The sequence below is a fragment of the Thermobia domestica genome, chromosome 7 (genome assembly GCF_964235325.1).
Source record: "Thermobia domestica chromosome 7, izTheDome1.hap1.1, whole genome shotgun sequence".
Taxonomy (NCBI): Eukaryota; Metazoa; Arthropoda; class Insecta; order Zygentoma; family Lepismatidae; genus Thermobia; species Thermobia domestica.
This window is the reverse complement of record NC_137460.1, coordinates 143,060,277-143,080,481: the sequence shown is the minus strand read 5'-3', so window position 1 is coordinate 143,080,481 and position 20,205 is coordinate 143,060,277. Positions and strand designations below refer to the sequence as shown.

The 20,205-nt window shown below is 36.7% G+C and overlaps 1 protein-coding gene across 2 annotated transcripts in view; it reads left to right on the top strand.

Moving 5' to 3' along the window:
- The window catches only part of LOC145690432 (putative helicase MOV-10), a gene marked incomplete at its 5' end in the record, with an annotated part of 112,351 nt that overhangs the window by 21,330 nt on the left and 70,816 nt on the right, over positions 1 to 20,205 (top strand). For both annotated transcript variants that reach the window (XM_081765306.1, XM_081765304.1), the window contains 2 exon segments: positions 10,043 to 10,190; positions 16,976 to 17,112. In XM_081765306.1, coding sequence (XP_081621432.1) covers positions 10,043 to 10,190; positions 16,976 to 17,112 — 285 coding nt within the window.

The window sequence follows — 20,205 nt, the reverse complement described above, 5'->3', positions numbered from 1 at the left end:
CCGTACTTTTGCGTATCCGAATTGGATGCGAATGTAATGCACCATTATGTATTAAATTTACACGTACTGCGTCACTAACATAAGCCTAACGCAAAATTATTAAATTAAAGTGGATTACTGCCGGGACCGGGTGACGATTGCTCACCAGACGCAATCCCAAACTCGCTCAGTTTCAACATGTTTATGAACAATTTATTTATTTTCTGTTGTGGAATCACTATAACTAAAGCCTTTCTACTGTTATTCCATACTGTTAAAAGAATAATGATTATCAAGACGTAATATGCTCCCTCGTACTTATTGTGCTGATGAGCTCCTCCGTGGCTAAGCGGTTAGCGTATGCGCCTTTGGCGTGGGAGACCCGGGTTCGATTCCCGGCGGGAGCTCATGTGGTTCGGATTCCACGTTAATCGGTAGGTCCACGTCTCATATAGCCTCGCTGCTGAAAGGGACGCTAAACTACAATCAACTCAATTATTGTGCTGATGTTACCACGCGTGGTTAAAACAAAATGGACTAATGACTTTCTTACTGACTATTTTGTCTTTTCTAGTCACTTCGTGATGCAGAAGTAACTTTTACCTAATCAGAAAATTAATACCCTCCTTTATTTTGGCATTCCGCGCCAGAAAATTGCTTTCGTTTTACATATTTGCTCACATCCGCACATTTGAAGTATTTTTAAAAGCAGTTTTAAAGACACTCAATAAACCTGTACGCCATCAATAATGTTTTATGAGGACCAGTCCTACAATCTCCTGATGCCGCTTAAATGTCAGATAAGATAACGGGATGATAAGTGATCACAATATTAATATATTATGTAAAATGAGAACTACTGCCGCAACATCTTGCTGGAAGTTTTAAATTACTCAATAAAGTCGTATACCTAGAAATATTCCCTCAGGGCAAGCCCTACAATTTCCTGAAGTCTCTTAATCGTCAGATAAGATAATGGAATGATTCAACTTATCACAGTACTAATGTGTTATTTTATGTAAAATAATAACTACTGCAGCAACATCTTGCTAACTTATTTGGTGGCTAAAGATATCAGGAGATTGTAGAACCAGACCTATTACTAAACAAGCAATCATAACTGCCAACTAGACAATCTCATTCCCGCCATTTACTATTCACATTCATCTTTATATTACTATTCATTTTAAACAACAACAACAATAATAAAGAATATATCAAAGACACAATTTGTGCTACTTAAAGTTGAATTATCCTGTTAAATAATTATCCATATCTTTTTTCTTAACAAAAGACCAAGGCTAAAACAAAAGACCGCACATATGATTGTTGACTACAACACAGAGCTCTTTCAGGTTTCAAACAACCCACCTTTGACACTTTACTACTCTATTATTTTTTTAAAATACAAAACTAACATGGCCGATAAGCAAACTACAACGTAGGATTCAAGTGAGCGCCTGTTTCACCGTCGCCACGTTCACTTGCGATTCACCATTGATGCCAAATTCGGACGCCCCAAACGGTAGATACCGGCAGGATGACGCTGGATCCGGCCCAACGGATCATGAATTCAGAAGCGCCCAGTGACTTATGGGTAGAAAACAATTTAGCTATGCCTTGCGTTTTTAACTCTCGGCCTCCTTCGGCTATCATCGTTATTGCTCCTTTGGGGCTTATGGTAAACGCTTCAAGGAACTAGCCTCAGTACTAAAAGTGATGCTAAAATCGAAATAAATCAGATCAACCAACGTCACGATGGGAAAAGAACCCAATGAAGAGAAGTTTCAAGTCACATCAAGAACCGAGACCTGAATCCAAATTATTTGTTTTTATCAGGCAAACGGATACAAAATATTCATGAATTTTTAAAATACAGTTGACTCTTGATTAACCGAAGTAATAGAGGGTAAGATATCCACGGTTAACTGAATAACTAACTAACTCTATGGCCTATGGAACCCGGAGGTTCAACGCCGCGTTCACAAAAGCTCTCCACTGACTTCTATCCTTAGCTAACTGCATCCAGTTTCTACTTTGTGTTCCTATCTGTGCGAAATCCATCTTAATATTGTCCTCCCATCTCTGCGTAGGTCTTCCTAATGGTTGTTTTCCGATTGCTCTTCCATTCAAGACTTTGAAAGCGTTTCTACTTTCTTCCATTCTAGCTACATGACCTGCCCACCTAAGCCTCCTAGACTTGACGACCCTAACAATGTTGGGTAAAAAAATTATATATTATGTGGAATGGAGGAACCACACACCACGTATAAATTATGTGGTTCCTCGTTATGAAGTTTCCGCCATTCCCCATTCCCGTTCCTCTTGGGTCCGAATATTCGTCTCAGGATTTTGTTCTCAAATACTTTCAGACTATGTTCTTCCCTCATTGTAAGCGAACATGTTTCGCATTCATATAGAACAACAGGCATGATTATAGATTTATATATTTTAAGTTTCAAATTCCTCGACAGAATTTGCGACGACAAGAGATTTTGAACCGAATAGTAACACGAATTCCCTGCTTTTAGCCGACATTTAATTTCTTCGTGGATATGATTTTTCTCTGTTAATATTGATCCTAGATATTTGAAACTATCCACTTTATCAAAAGTATTATTTAATATTTTAACGCATCCATAATTTGCCGTATTACGGTCCCGACGCACTTCCATGTATTTAGTTTTCTCTGCATTTATTTCTAAACCCATGTCCCTGCAAGCGTTTAATAAGATCTCTGTATTTCTTTCTATTGTTCTCCTATCATCTCCTATTAAATTTACATCATCAGCATATGCCATAACCTGGTGAATACCGTTCAACTCTAGGCCCTGGTTGCTATCTTTGATTTTCCTTATAGCGTATTCCAGAACAAAGTTAAATAATAATGGCGACAACGCATCTCCTTGTTTCAGGCCATTTTCGACGTGAAAGCTCGTGGATAAAAATGTTCCTACCCGGACTTTACTTTGGGATTCATTTAAACATATCTTAATTAATCTAATTAGCTTTCTCGGTATTCCAAGTTCTGTAAGAACGTTGTATAATGTTTCTCTCCTAAACGAGTCGTATGCCTTTCTAAAATCAATAAATAGTTGATGTACCGGGCTACTGCATTCCCACTTTTTTTCGAGTATTTGGCGAATGTTAAATATTTGGTCGATAGTTGATCGATTTCGTCTAAATCCGCACTGATAATCTCCAATAATTTCATCTGCATATGGGGTCAATCTTGCTAATAGAATATTTGAAAAGATTTTATACTATATTGACAAAAGAGAAATGCCTCGATAATTATTACAGTCAGTTTTGTCGCCTTTCTTGTGAATTGGAACAATGATTGATTCTTTCCACTCTTGTGGCAATTCTTCCTTGTTCCAGATAAGGAGAATGAGTTTGTGTATCTTGTTCCACAATTTTTCGCATCCAGCTAAAATTAACTCAGCTGGAATTTCATCTACACCCGGAGATTTTTGTTTCTTTAATTTCTTTATAGCAGTTTCTACTTCTATTGGGATGGGTTCTGGAATATACGGTTCTGCGGTGTGTATCTCTTTTTCTCCACGCACACTAGTTTTTGGTTGCTTGTTAAGCAAATCGTCAAAGAAATCTTTCCATCTATTTAAGATGCTATCCGTATCAGTGAGAACTGTATCGTCAGCTTTCTTTAATATATAAGCACGCGGTTGACACCCTTTCTTAAATTCGCTGATCCCCTTATACATTTCCCGGATGTTTTTATTTTTACTATTCTCTTCAAGTTCCTTAATTTTAGCTTTCAAAAAATCGCGTTTCTTTGTTCTAAAAGTTTTGGAAGGACGGTTAACTGAATATCACGATTAATCCAAAGGCAGGAAAAATCCGAGAAATATACTGTAAATAACCAAGAAAAATGCTACATGGAAATTTACCTGTACTGTATTTTCAGCAGCTATGCTTTAATAAAGTTTAAAATCAACTCTATCAACAAACAAAAAGGAAATACTATAGATACGCAAAAGAATATAAATGTTTTGAGATTACGAATTCACATTTTAAAAAGTCAGTCAGATCTTTCTGTTTCTTCGCAGAGTTTCCTTTTCTCAAGGTCAGTGATCTCACGTAGCGTCATTTTGTCACTATCTTCTTGCCCTAATAAGGCACTCGACGTGATGAACTGTAGCTCCCTACATGACCATGTTTTAGCTGATTGCTGCCTACCTTGATCCACCCTCCCCTCACTCTCACTTCATGCGGTCAGGTTCTTAAAAAAATTTCTTTTAGGGGGAAGGGCATGGGCGTCGCCAGAAACTTTCGCAGGGGGGTCAAGAACAAACGCTAAAATACACACACTCACACACACACACACACACATCACAATATTATAATTAGGAAGTCATGCAAGTACATATACTATGTTGACTTTAGAAGAACTTTCCGAAGACAGAATCGTATGTTCCCTCCTTAATACTTCATAATAATTCCTGTTTTCAACATCTCAAACGTTGAAAGAATCAAGAAGAGAGAGAGAGAGAGAGAGAGAGAGAGAAAGAATGCGTGTTCGTGACTATGTTGCTACCGTACGTGCCTTTGGTGTGGGAGATTCGAGTGTGGGAGAATCCCGGTAGAAGTTGAGCTCATGAAGTTTGCATTCCATATGAAGCTTTAAGTCCACATCTCACCCTCGGGGTTGTAAGGGACACTAAACTCAGAATAAACCAACCCAAAAAAGAGAAAACGTTTTAACAGTACTGTGTTTCTTGATGTTTATTTATCAGTCCTTTGCGAAGTCATGCAACAACGAGACTGCTCTCGGGATCTCGATAAATACAAGAAAATATTTTTTGTGCATGAAAATCAAAACCTAATCATTTCACATAAATAGAAATTTAAAAAAAATAACACATGCAAAAATGTATTTACGAAAATATTACGGTTTTACTTACCAAACAGGAAAAGAGCAGATTTTACAAGATAAAATCGTCATCTTCGTGTTTGTAAATAACTAAGCCACCAGGTAGAAATAATTCCTTGTCTTGTTTCATAAAGTTCATACAAAATGCACAAAATCTTTCTTTCTTCCGTAACCACTTTACGAAACGCGGAACAATGAAATTATATTTATAAAAAAAGCGAACACACACACAGTGCACATAAAAAGTCTCTCTATGTAGATAAGCATTATTACGTGTCATATAGGAACAGGAACGTCTTGAACTTCTTGAACAGGAAATGCATACGGCTTGGTTCTTTCCCAAAAGCATCCAGCATGTCTGATATGAATTGTGTTTTATTTTTATTTATAAGTTCCCGATGGAGACTCATCATACACAATCCTGTTAATCCTTCTTCAGACATAGTTGACCTTAATCACGTTTTCACACGTCTTAGGGTGCTAAAACTTCTCTCAACACTACATGTTGTAACGGGGAGGGTAACCATTATTTGTATTCCTTGATTTATTGCCGGATAAAATGTGACGTGATCCATCAAATCAAAAAGAGAGTTTCTCTAAACTGTCTGCATCTAGATTTCTGTGTTTCCATAAATCATACCAGGCAATCAGCTTGAGGAAGGAAATTGTCAAATTCATAAATTTCATTTATTTCATTCATCATCTTCATGAATTGTAGTTTAGAGGTGTTTTTTATTTCACGGGAATGCAGTGTGAAGAGTGAAAAGCCTGGACTATGTTCTTCCGAAAATCTATTATTTAGCGACTGTAACAAAGAATCTATGTACGGTATAAATATGGTTCGCCGATAATATTCTTCCGCATTTGTGTATGGAGGATTAGCACGATGAACTTGTCGAGATGCAAGTCTGGGAACTGACAGCTGAATATTCAGTTCATCAGCAACACGAATACACTTTTCGAAGATCGAATGAAATGTAACTTCAGCTGTATCTCTCTGTTCTTTGAGCATACAAATCAACTCCGAAATGTGTGATTTTGCAGCCATTAAGTTCAACTGAACTCCTTGCAAAATTTGTGCTACTGGCTCAAGGTACGAGGAATATTGATTGATAACTGACAAGGAAACAATAAAGGCTCCTGTTGTTCCTGATCAAAAAAAGACGATAAGCATTGCTTCTAGTTTCAGAAACTCTAGAATTTATTGACATTTCTTCTAACGCACACACTATTTGTATGAAATGTTCAGAAAATTTTCTGATGCTGCTGTATTTGGAAGTCCAGCGGGTTTCAGAAAGAAGTGGGATATTTGGAATATTTTTTCTTCTTAATGGGCTCTCGCGAAAGAAAATTGTGATTTCTTTGATAGTATCCACTGTGTTTCGTATGTAAGAAACGGAACATAGCTTATTAACGACAAGATTAAGCTTGCGTGATGCACAATGGTAAAAAAACGCTTTTGGGAATTGTCTGATAATGCTTTGTACACCGTTACTACATCCAGCCATGGTGGAACAACTATCGAAACCCTGCCCTACAAGTTCACACTGAGATAATCCATGTTCTTCCAATTCTTTTAGAATTATTCTAGCAATATATGCGGCGTTTAATTCTCCTAATGAAATGAAACCTACGAAATCTCGCATCTGATTTTCAACAGTGTTATAAACCAAATACCTGGAGACAATTGTTCTACACCCCCAATATCAGCTGTCTCATCTGCAAGCACACTATAATAGTGGGAAGAAACAATTTTAGGCTTTATATACTGTTCATATAAAGTGTTGCCTGCAACTGATATCAATTCATTTTGAGTCTGCACAGATAAGTATTTTGCATTTTGAGCAGCAGTTTCAAAGTGCTGCTTTAATGTTATATCTCCTGAATCTACTTTAAATTGGAGAAGATCGTAGAAATTGCCAGATTTAGCATTCTTTCCTCGTAAAGACAAATCATGTGTCGCACAAAAGACAATTATCTTAATGATTGATGACAGTTTTTTTCGGTTTTCCTCAACTTGCTTCCGAGCCGCTTCATCAATTTTCAAATCAACGGGTAAACTTTTCGTAAACATAACATTCGAAAATAACTGAGCACGTTCTGTTGACACTCGATGCCATTCAGATTGTTCGTCTTGTCGATGAGATGCAAAAAAAAATCATTGTATTTTCTAAAAGGTGTTAGTATAAAAGACCCTTGCAATCCTCTTTTTACCGGAGATCGAAAAAGAACACACTGCTTGCACAATCCCCCTCGCAACTTTCTAGAATATGCTAGCCACGGAAATTCAACAAACCACTTATACAAAAAGGGGCGTTTTCCTGGCATAACATCTTGTTTAAAATCATATGTTTCGGTCGGGTGCCACGGCGACATCAATATTTCATATCGACCAGTGTCCGACAAACTTGACTGCAAATTTAAGTCTACATAATTGCCAATGTCTTTTGGGTCACAGGATGTCTCCTCACCTAATAAAGTTGCACAAGAAGACATTTGGGGAGAAGGTACGCTAACGATATTGCCCTCCGGTAATTCTTTTTCTTCGCTCAGATTTTCAACAAACGTTTGTTGTTTTCCAATTTTGAGGACACTTGCTGTTTTAGAATAACATCGAGTTTCATTTGCTTATGCTTATGATGATTAATTTTTAAAAAGCAATTTTTCTAATTCACTCACCTACACATGAGATATTAAATAAATTATAAACTAAGGGGAAAACACCCACTAAACTGTGAAATAGACCAGAGATCGAAAACCACTCACATTTATCACTTTCCGACACTCCCGAGCAACTTTGAAGTTTTGAAAACGAAAACCGCCTATATGACACACCAGAAACACGGATTTCCAATAACTGCGCACAACCAATTATGCAAAACTAAACCTTTCTCTTCTTGAAAAGGGTCAATCTCCATCCTCCCCGCTAAAAATAACATTGTACTTTTAAACCGCGTGGTCTCATAAGAAAAAAAAAAGCTCAATTTCTTTCTGCTCAGAACGCTAGAACAAGGAAGACAATGTTTGACAGCATTAGAATCGTTGCTGCTCCATTTGCAGTTTTGTCTTCTCGACCCCTTCCCCTCTCTGTAATCCATCAAGATTCTTGGTTTAAAAGGAGACGGGGTCATTCAAAATCTCCTTGCTACAGCCAGAGGGCAAACAGGTGCAGAGGAGTCGGTGACATCATTGCCTTCACAAACAGTATTCTTGAGTTATTTTTAACATCAATATGTGTTAAATGCTCATACTTTTCCGATTGTTGCAAAGGTCAGACAAATGAGTCAGAGAAACACTTTTATTCTGCTTTACAAAGGAAACCACTGCAGAAGTACGTATTAAAAGATGTGGCTCTTCATTTTCTATTGGAACGATTGAGGATAACTTGCTTGATTCTTTCAACGTTTGAGATTTTGAAAACAGGAATTATCGTGAAGTGCTACGGAGGGAACATACGATCCTGTCTCCGTAAACTTTTTCTAAGTTCAATATATATACTTGACTACTTCAAGATCAATGTAATATTAACTAGACCCCTTCGACCGACCCCTTCGACCCCCCTGCCGACACCCATGGGGAAGGGTAGAGGACATCTGAAAGGTCAGGTCGTTATGAACTCCAATCTCACTCTCAAATTCCATGTCTGTTCTCTCTTTGTCTCTAGGGTACCTGATCGTGATTCTTGCGATAGATTCATTTTTCTTTCTTTTTTGGCGAGCACCGGTGAAGCTGAAAGCCGGTTAAGGCGCCCCTGGTAAATACGGAGTTGACTGTACTTAATTTGTAGTGCAAAAGTAATTATTTATTGTTGAAGATAATTTCAATACCAATATAAGCAACTTGAGACTCACTGAGGAACCAGAAGTGACTGCTTTTGAGTAGACGAAATTTGTTCAATCGTTTCACTTAATATCATACTCCTAAAAGCAGGCAGACTAAGGGACGCGAAACCCGAGCGACCGCCCGGAGCGCTACAGTCAGGCGCCAAAATGAGTCTCAAAAATAAATTTTATAACGTGTTTTCTACTCTTTCTTGGTTTATATTCTTGTAAAGTAGCATCAATTACATTACACAATCTTTTTCTATTGCACCATGGAAGAAGAGAGTTTCATAGTACTAGCGGGGCTGTATCGACAAATGGAGACATGGCATGTAGAAGAAAGAGTGAAAAGGGAGTTGATATTATTTATAGCTGGCTATGTTCTTTGCGAACTTTTCCCAGGCAATGAATGTTATTGGAATGTATATATGTTACTCTTTTAAAGTGGTAGTGGAGGGGGAACAGTATATACAGCACTTACTTTTGATTTCTTACAAACGACACCGCCGTGCCAAACTGTCGGCCTTTGTTGAAAGTAGTGTTTAGATACAGTATGTTATTGTTTCGCTATGTACAGTTCTTGCCAAATCATTCATTTTGAAAGTGTTTCTGAAATCGAATATACCACTCTGCATCAACATAGGAGAGGGTTAGACTCAGCATTACGAAAAAAAATATCAGCGACTACCTTTCAATCCTTCCTCAATGACCGATAAACAAAAACTTAAGCTTATCAGTTCAATCACAATCACCACAATTACAAAAGAGCCAGTAAGCCCATTCTATCCAAGTATATCAGATGCTTGATGTGGTTAGGCTGTGCGTAGTATGTTGTTTCGTTAGAGAATATTAATAAAGCAGGATATAATTTTTAAAATGTCAGAGAGAAAAAATCTGGATCTTACTACAGAAAAAGAAAACAACAAAAAATCCACGAAGAAGAAAAACAAAGTCGGATATATGGAAGAATGACTTCTGGTGTTATTGATATAACAAAACAATTTACAATATAGCAGTAATCATGTCACCATTAGTAGTATTCAATAAATTTCGATATTGTTTTTGTTTATACATATCGCTACATAAATAATAATAATAATAAAAACACAACGTAATTGATACCATATGTATATTTTCAAGTACTAAATATACCTACTAAATATATCATGTATTTGAGAGTATTAATCTTTCTTTTTGAAAAAATAGGTTTACAATATTAAAATCACTGTAATAAAATGTAAAATATAGGCTAGGACTAGGGGGGCACCAAAAAGTCACTTTGCCCGGGTGAAAATTTTGCCTTGGTTCGCCCCTGCCTAAAAGTGTTTAATCTATATTGTCATTTCAGATGGTTTAATAAGGACATTGGACAAAATTGTGAACAAATGCAGGCTGTACGTAACATTGTTGCTGGAACTTCTTTCCCTGCTCCATACTTAGTCTTTGGGCCACCAGGCACAGGGAAAACAGTTACATTAGTTGAGGCCATTACTCAGGTAAGTGCATACTACTTCTACTGCTACTTTCATAATAATAATAATAATAATAATAATAATAATAATAATAATAATAATAATAATAATAATAATAATAATAATAATAATAATAATAATAATCTATATACTGAACGCGAAAACTCTATTAGGAGGGAGTTCTTTGACCTAAAATATATCGATCTATAAACTAATTAAAAGCCCTTAAAATGCATAAAATAATTGCACCAAGGAAATACTTTAAATCATGCCATTTAACTTATGTAGAGGTATTTTAATGCAGCTACAAATACTTTCAGGAAAGATTCCAGAGAACATAATCTATCATATTAATTAAGACTGTCTCCTCATGTGCATTCATGTCCTTATTGGAAACAGTTATGTATAAATCAGGTCCGTATCTACGGGGTGTCTAGGGGGGCCGGGCACCCCTAAAGTGTTACTGGCCCTTCTAAAATTTTCATGATAGGCTTGCAAATGAACTATAATATGGTTGGATCGGGCCCTCCCTAACTTCTACCACCCTCTATATTTTTGGGCTGGCTACGGCCTGGCACAATTGCAAACATAAGGTGTACTGCAAATTAATTGCACGAATTATAATATTTGTAAATCTTTTTCTGAACTCAAAGTACCATTTTACTTACTTATGCATATGTACGCATAAATGAATATTAATACTTTCCATAGCATAGAGAATACTTGTCATTTATTCGAGTATTGGACGAGAACTGTATGACGTTTGAGTTATGAATTGGGCTAAAATAATGTAGATATATTTAAACTCAAACATATCTAAGTGCCATTACGAAAATAATAAGTAGGGGAACCAACTTTGAACTTTATACAACTGTATATTATGCTTTATTTTCCCTTATATTATGCTTTATGATGTTTCTTCATAAATTATTCTTCAATATGTTGTTCCTGGAATATACTTCATTTTTACACATTTCTGTTACATAATTGTTTTATTTACTAGTTTTTATTACACAAGCATTAAAAATGTACGTGAAGCTATTAATTTATCCCACTAAAAATTACATCAATACAACATACTTTAGAATTCAAACAAACTACACTTAAACGTCAACATAAATAGAGAATACAAATATTTGAAAACAAAAGTTTTATTTTCTTGTGTTCAACCTTCTTCATCCTCGCCATTCCTGATGGTGTCAGTGTTTCTGTTAGCTCTCCTATTAAAAGCAAGTCGCAAGTGAGTTTCAAGATTTTCTTCCGTAAATGAAGATCTGCGTGGGTTTAAAACCCAGTTTAGAGTGGAGAAGCTCCTTTCAACTGAAGCACTAGAAAGAGGTACGGTTAATGCAATCATGGTCAAGGTACTCAAATTTGGCATCTTATCCAGGTGTTTCCTCCAAAAGAAAAAAAAAGGGAGAAATGGAAGTAATTTCGTCTTGAACTACACGATACATGCACAATTCTTCTAAAGGTATATCCGGCTGAGGGAAACGCTTCAATTCTGTCGGTAGACCTGCTGCAAACATATTTGGATTTGCGCTTGTGGTATCCAGACACTGAACGTGTTTCCAAAATTTGGTAGCATAACCTGATATCCACTCACATAATCTGCAAGCGTTTTGCACTGCACGCCAGAAGTTTCAAGAATTTCTTGAACTGATGAAAGAATAAACCGCAATTGACTTCCATCCACATTATGAGTTTTTAAAACTGTTATCTGCTTACAGACTGCATCTGTAATTTTATCTATGGTACTTAACTGGAACTTAAGACATTGTTCTTCATTTCCAATTAGTTTCTTGACATTAGTGACAGCAGAACTTTCTCTTCTATCCACTTCCTCAATGTGCTGTAATAAGCATTGTGAAATTTTCCTGCCTGGAGCCAAGTCCCCCAACGGGTAATCACTGGCACTAGAGGCAAACTGGTGATCTTTTCTACTTCCTTCAAGAGGTTAAACAGTCTTTCCCGTCTGGCTGGTTTTTAGTCAAAGCTGATTTAACTGATGCGATAAAAGTATCAGCTACTTTCAGACTATTTCTAATCTCTTCCGCACATAAGTAAAGGACATGTGCCCAGCAAGTAGAATGCATTAATCTAGGAGCTACTGCAGCTAAGCGCATAGCAACGCTTTTCATGTATGGGGCATTAGCAGATATTAGAACTACAATCTGCCTTCTATTAACACCAATTTTAATGCGTCAAGTACAGAGTCTACTATCACATCTACGTTGCACCGTTGCACTGTTTCTATTCTGACCAGACGAAAACATTCAGTAGGCTCACCAAATGGACGAACAAGAACATTTACAACTTTACGGTTTTTAATATCAGTAGTTTCGTTCAACGACCACAAAAACATCCTTTTCTTCACAGTTCAATTTTGTTCCATTCAGATCATCATCAGCACAGGGTTTGTTATAAAGTTAGTAGATGATTGAATCCAAATTTTGAACTCTTCATTCTTAAAAACATGAAGAGGGATACTAGCTGCAACAAATGCTGTAGCCATATTCTTGACTTTTTCTTGATTGATCCCCTGCGCTGTGAAAATTTTGCGCCCCCTTACTTCAGCGCCCGGGGCCGTCAGCCCGCTCGTCCTCCCCATGGCACGGTACTGGGTGGAGTAAAGAAGTTCAAACAGTTGTGAAGGAGAAAACGGAAAGACACCAAAAAAATGGCAGAACTTTGGCAATCAACAAGATCTGAAGGATAACAAAGAAGCAAAGAAAGCCAAGAAAGCAGTTAGTGTAGCAACACTCAAGGCTTATGTACAACAATCTGGAAACAATCGGGGGATGAAAGATTATATACAAACTATCGAAGGGAAGAGAGAGAGAGAGAGAGAGAAAAAAAAAGAAAGCTATCTCGCATGTAGTCTGCGGGTAAAATAACGGAGTCCTGGCAAGTAAGAAGATAATAAAGAAGCGGTTGAAGAAGTATTTTTAGAAACTTTTGAATGAAGAAAACCTGAGATAAACTTTGCGAAAATCTACTCATGACTCAAGGACGTTTTCGGTTTGTGACTGGTGGAGGTGGAAAATACAATTAAAAAGATGAAAAGTGGTAAAACTCCAGGACCGGATAATATCTCCGTCGAAGCGTGGAAAAGTTTAGGTGAAGATAAAGTGTGGTGGTTTACTCGACTTTATAATATGATATTGGAAACAGGAAATATTCCAAAAGAATAGAGAAACAGATACGTTGTGCTGATTTTTAAAAGCAAAAGACATGTGCAAGAATGTGACAATTACAGGATAATAAAAGTTATAAGCCATGCAATGAAGCTCTGGGAGAGGGGAATAGCAGTAAGATTGAGGAAAGAGACCGAAATAACAGAGAACGGATTTGATTTCGTACCAGAACGGTCAACAACAAATGCAATATTTACGTTCAGGATGCTAATCGAAAAGTACAGAAAATACCAGAAGAACCTCCATTTGGTTTCCATCTCCCCTAAAGAAAGCGTATAACAGAGTAGGTGCTGAAGAAAAAGTATGTTCCGAAAACATATATCTGTGTAATTCAAGATATGTATGATAGATGTAGGGTAGAGTTGACACATGTGGAATAACAGAAGAATTCACAGTTATAGTCAGATTTCGTTAGGGACTAGTCTTAGCCTATACTTTTTTTGCAGTTATGGATGAGCTTACAAAAGGCATCCAAGAGTAATACCTGGCACTATGCTATTTGCGAACGACATTGTACTGGTGAGTGAGAGTAAGCCAGCACTGCAAGATAAATTAGATACCTGGAAAGAAATATTGGAGAGTGAAAGGTTTAGAATTAGTAAAACCAAAGCAGATTACTTACATTGCCTATTTAACAAAACTGTAATCGAAAATACAGGAATGCGACTGGACGAAAAAGATGCTGTAGTGGCGAAGAAGTTCTAGTACTTGGGATCAATATTACATGATAATGCAGGAATAGAAGAAGAAGTAAACAACGGAATTCGCAGCGGTAGGACAGAATTGAGAGAAGAGGCAGGAGTATTGTATGATCGTAAGGTAGCAATACGTCTTAAAGGATAAGTTTACAAAACAGTAATGAGATTTGCCATATTATACGGAGAGGAATGTTGGACAACGAACAGAATGGAACAGAAGTTGCATGTTGCGGAGATGAAGATGCTAGGTTGAATGTGTAAAGTGACGCAGAAGGACAAAATTAAGAATGAAGTAGTCTGAGGAACAGTAAATGTGAGACCAGTGTGCAAGGGCTGGGTAAAAAGTAAGGCGACATTGTTACACTTCTTATCTGGATTTATGTACAGATGAACATTTGTTACATTCTTTCAACGTAATTGCCCCTGATTTTTATCTCCTTCTGCCATACATTTGGAAGGCGTTGTACACTGTCAGAGAATCCATTCTTCTCGATGTTCCGCAAGGACTATTGTACAGCACGCATGGTGGGTTCTCATATGTTGTAGGATTCTCTTATAGTTGTTCCTTCATTCTGGCGGAAAGATCGTCACGAAGTCTCTGAAAACATTATTGTACACTGCGCCCATGTCCTACTTTAATCTTGATCTATGTTCATCTTTCCGAAACATACTGTTATGGCGCTCCTACTTTCCTCCTTTACTTTACGGAATTGCTGCTTTTCTTATTGAATTACACACAGTCGTTGTCACTCGCTACACTTAATCGCTTACATTCTCTAATCAGCTACGGAACTCTTATAGTGCTGAGACACGAGAACAGTGTTGCTGCTATCTTTGATCCAAGTTATGCAGAAAAACTGCTAGAAAGTATACTCAGATTGCTTGGGCATGTAAGAAGAATACCTTCAAAATTCGTAGCTCACCGGTGGATGCTATAGAATTGAATGGAAAACGAGTACGAGGCAGATCAAAGAAGATTGTGTGAAGAAAAATATAGTGCAGTACAGGGGTGCCCATCTCCCCCAAAGCTGATGGCGCACTCCCCCCAAAACTAATAATCTCTTCCCTCCTCAAAACTCAAGTCCTCTAAAAACAATTGCCCAGTGTAGCAGTAGTTTTTATAGTACTAGTAATTGTTATTTTTGTTGTTGTTTTTATTTCCTGTAGTAGTATTATAGAATGCTTGTAGTAGTAGTAGGGGCAGTAATAATTATAAAAATGGCATTACTTTTATTAGTAGTCTTGGTAGTGTACAATACTAAATAGGTTCTATAAGGATATTGAAGGGTATAAAAACTTCTACACACTGTGTATGGCACAGGTATTCTTTTTTTTTACAATTAGTAGTAGTATTTTTTTTCTTTACAAAATATTGATATAATTCCCTTGTACATGAAAAGTAAGACGCAAGTTACAAGTTATTGAGTTTGATACCAAAAGAAAATGTTATCCTCGAAATTAGCCTACAAAAAGAAGTGATATCCAACAAAAAACATTCCTGTAAAAGAGCCAAGTACGAGTGGCCTTAAAAAGAATTGAAATCACAAAAATAGGCGCCAAGTTCTGGTGGACAACAGTTATAAACACTCACTGGCTCACTTCAAATTTAGATTTGAAACTTGGCTGTTGTCTGTATGATTGCCACTAGCTCACAATTATGTCAAACTACTACATAATTTTCAACAGACAACATAGGCAAGTTTCAAATCTAAATTTGAAAGTGATTCCTTGAGTGTTTGTAACTGTTGTTCACCAGAACTTGGCGCTCATTTTTGTGATTTCACTTCTTTTTAAGGCCGCTCATACTTTTTTTTTTTTTTTACAGGAATGATTTTGTTGGATTAAATTATTACTGGTCCGCAGTACTTCATTCATCGAGTATCGAAGCAGGAGGTACGGAGTTCACCCCGGAAAATTTTTGAAAATTAGCTTCTCAAAATCGTGTTTTAATGCTATTCCGACAGTAAAATTGCTAGTTCGAAAGTAGAGTAAAATCCCCCCCAAAATTTTTTTCAATGGCGCAGCTTGCGCCATATATCCCCCCCCTGTGGGCGGCCCTGGTGCAGTATAGTATCACAGTTGGCATGACACAAGATCGAAATACATGGAGAACAACTATCCGAGAAGCCGATCCCAACTAACTAGGAAAAAGATGTAGAAAAAGGAGACGTACAGTTAAAATACCATTTAGTGCATGGAGCCGAAGCCTCTTACGTAGTTTGGATTTCACTATGTTCATTCAACTAAACATTCGTTCCACTTCTGCGTTCGAGTAGGGCAAAGATAGAAGTGTGAAAGCTAATTGCACAAATCGCCGAATGGATTTCTGTGTTCGGGTCGGGAGGCATTTGTTTACTTCTATCGAAAATGACACAAAATCTATGTTCTCCCATTGTGAATTATCAGTAGTACGCCGTTGTGGAACAATCTTGTTAATTTGCTCTCCATCAAAGCCAAGTTCCTTTTCAACTTCATAAATTTTAAAGCTTAAATCTTAATGATTCATTAAAATTCAATAATGACGTTTTTCAATATTTTGACATGGGGGGGGAGAGGTTCCTACGTTCCTCTGAATAACTTAACTGTAAATGCCAATGCTGCATTTTTGTGAAGAAAATGTCAGTTTTAGTAAGTAAATTTACTGTTAGGCGCTTATTTAAAAAAAAAAAAAAAAATTGTTGCTGAACAGCATGAAAAGTCGTTAGATCTAGCAACAAAGTCTTTAAATTGGTAATACTGTATGCGTGCTACGTGCACTGATGACTTGCTACTGTGCATGCGTGATCTCGTCAGTTGCCAGTATCTCTTTATAAAATATCGATCCTTTTTGACATGAGGATCGTATTATTGATTAGTGAAATTTGTTGACTGAATTACTAACAAATTATTTATTTTACTTTGTTTTCTTTCCCAGATTTGGAGTACAAAGATGATGTCTCATCTCCTGGTGACTGCACCCTCCAATGCAGCTTGCGATCTTCTGACTGAGCGTTTGTTGAAACACATCCCACCCAGTCAGGTTTTAAGGATGTATGCAAGTTCATATCTGACGTAAGTATACATAATAAATTTGCATTTAACTGGATTTTGGGATTTTATATTTGATTGGTATAAAGCAAAGAAAGCATCATGTAAATGTTCAGGCATTGATATTTTCTTAAAATTTGAAAAAAAAAAAAAACACATGTAAGGTGACTGAAAGAAGTATGATTCATGTATAATCATGGTCATAAATTACACCCTGTTCCTGGAAACATTGACAGTGAATTTAGAAAAATTTGAGAAGCTTATTAACATTATATTCAACAGTTAACACAGTCAGTGTTTACAGCGAGTAATTGTTCACTTACTTGAGAATGTAAATCAAACTAAAGGACAACACTCTCCTGCATGAGTTGACAGTTAAAACTAGAATAAACATGATTAAAAATCATTGGTATAGCAAGCAGAAAGAGCAAGGAGTACTTACGGACTTTTTTTTTTGTGTGTGTGTGTGTGTGTCAAGTGTGCATTTGGACTGCCCTCGCCTTCTGCTGACAGCGGCATTCTTCATCAGTGCTGCTATGGGTGTGATAAGACAGTGTTAGAACTAGAGGAAAGAAACGAGCTTGAAAGCCTTGACTGGATTAACCATTCATCCTACTTTATTTTACTTCACAACAACGATTTTCCAGTTGAATTTGTGAACAAAACACCTCGTAGAATATGATGTCATTACTTAATTCTTTGACCCCTTTCTGCTCAAAAACACAAACTGCTTGTTGTTGTGTGTTATGGTATAGTAAAGGATTAAATATTCCCAAAATTTCAGATTTTTTAAATCCAGGTCCATTAGAGATATTGGACAGTGAAACATGCTAATTGGCATAATTCCCCAACTTTACGATTTTTTCAGGCTTTTGGGAGCACCTACAGATCTGGAAATTTTTGTGTAATAACTTATGACCCCGGACTACATGCACACACAAATTCAGATCTCTACGTCACTTGTTCCCTCTTCCCAAACATGTTTTCAATGTCCAAAAATGTGGCTACTGCAGGCACTGATTTTAACCCCTTCAAGTGGTTTCAGGCAAAAATGTTAAGAGATCAAAGTTTTAGCTCTGCACGAGTTGGAGACGCCCAGCAATTTTTAATTTGTTATTACAAATACATGCTCAGATATTCAAAACAACGTAAACTCTTAAAATCGAAAAAACGCAAAACGGCGGCAACCGCTGTGTCGCCATGGGATGTTGTAAAAAATAATTGTGGTTTTGAAGTCCCCTGCTATAGGATAAACATTCATGAAAAAATTAGATTTTTTTAAAAAAGATCGAGCGGCAATTTTTCTTTTTTCTGGATCACTTTGCATGGATTGATCCATGTCTTACTACAGAGGAGGGTAGCAAGAATGACATAAGTGAGGCAGTAAACCGTACCAACATTTCTAAAAGTGTGAAAACTAAAGATTTCCGTTTTCACAGTAAGTGTGCTATTACACAGTTTATTACTCAACTGATAGTAGTATTTTAATTGCTCGAAGGTTATAAAGGGTGGTGAATAATCGTTTCTTATTCTTCTTAAGATTACTTGTACATTTATAGATAAATAAATATAGAGAAGGAATTAGGGTGATAGAAATGGAGAGTAATATAATCGTCATAATCTTAGGCAAACCGTTAGTAAATGTTGTGACGTATAATAAGAGATACGTAGACGATCATAAGCACGAATTTACTGTGCGCAATAGCACATTTAACTTCTGTTCAGTTTTGAGTTCTTGTTGGTGTAAAAGGTTGGTGATTTTATATCGTCAATTTATTCAATAGATGCCAGGAATGTGAATATTTTCGTTGCAAGGTGATTTGCAACGCCTCTTTTCTTGGTCTGATGTAATGTTATGTATACAGCAAACAAGGCACCGAAGCTGTGTGAATACATATATTTACTGAAGCATTTGTAGCGTAAAACACAATGTTTGTGTACTTCGGACGCCATTGCGTTGCTTTTATGCGTTACATCTGCTAGCGGCACTTCCTTATTCGCAAAAGCAAATAACGGGGTTACTTGATCAATTAAATTTTGAGAGAAACATGAGATTTACATTTTGAGTTTACCACAGCACACTACCCACAAATTACCAACAGTGGACAGAGCGTTTTCTAAAGTCATTGCAAATTTAGTCACCAAGAACTACGGAACATTTTCTCAATATCAACGTGCAATTTACAAGAAAGATGAACAGCAATAGAATTGCGAAAATTTCTTTTATTGTTTCATATGGTTTTGAAAAGAGCAGCAGGACTATCCTGAGGACAAAGAGCACACACAAGAAAAGAATCACTAGACCACTTGTGTCAACCTGTAATATCCATGACAAATATTAACACTAAATGAATTCGAGAAAAATGTCTCATGTGAATTATAATAATTAATACCTAGAGATATCTGTCGTGAATCTGTCAGAAAATATGATTGGATTCTCTGTCAAACATTTAAACAATGTGTCATGAGAAATGTGTAGGAGCTTCGGGTGAAAACAATTTGTGTGTGGCAAACACTTGTGAAGTGAATATTTCTTTATCAACTTTTAAACTCTCTTGGTTCAATTTTCGTAATATGGTGATTTTTCTTTTAACTTAGTACTATACGTAAAAACTTCTGATTTGGATTGTATATCTTCCCTAAAATTGATAATTGGCATGAGACCTAGATATGCAAGATTATTTTAAAGTATAGTACAATAATAACTTAAATAACCTTCAGACACCAAAGTAGATCCGTGTTTTTGCGTTTCATTTTCTGCTCTTTCCACTTACAAGGGGAAAGCAGACTTCGGTAAATGAACTTTGGGGCCATCTTTCGCGAGGCAGTAGTGCATATTTAAAATGTTTATATTACAGACTGGAAGAGCGCAATAGGCAGAAATAGAGGAGAAAAAGCGTCTTAAAGTTTCCTACTCGCGGCATATAAATTACGACGTGTTACGTTATCGACGGCGTGAAAGAATGAGGAGCATCTACACCTCACGTGCAAAGTGCCAAGGGTTCCATTCCCTCTCTAGTCGTTTTTGTGTTTTTCGCTTTAACCAATAAAGTAACCATTTGTAACTAAAAATAAAATACATATTAATTCACCATATGTTTATAATGCATAAAACAA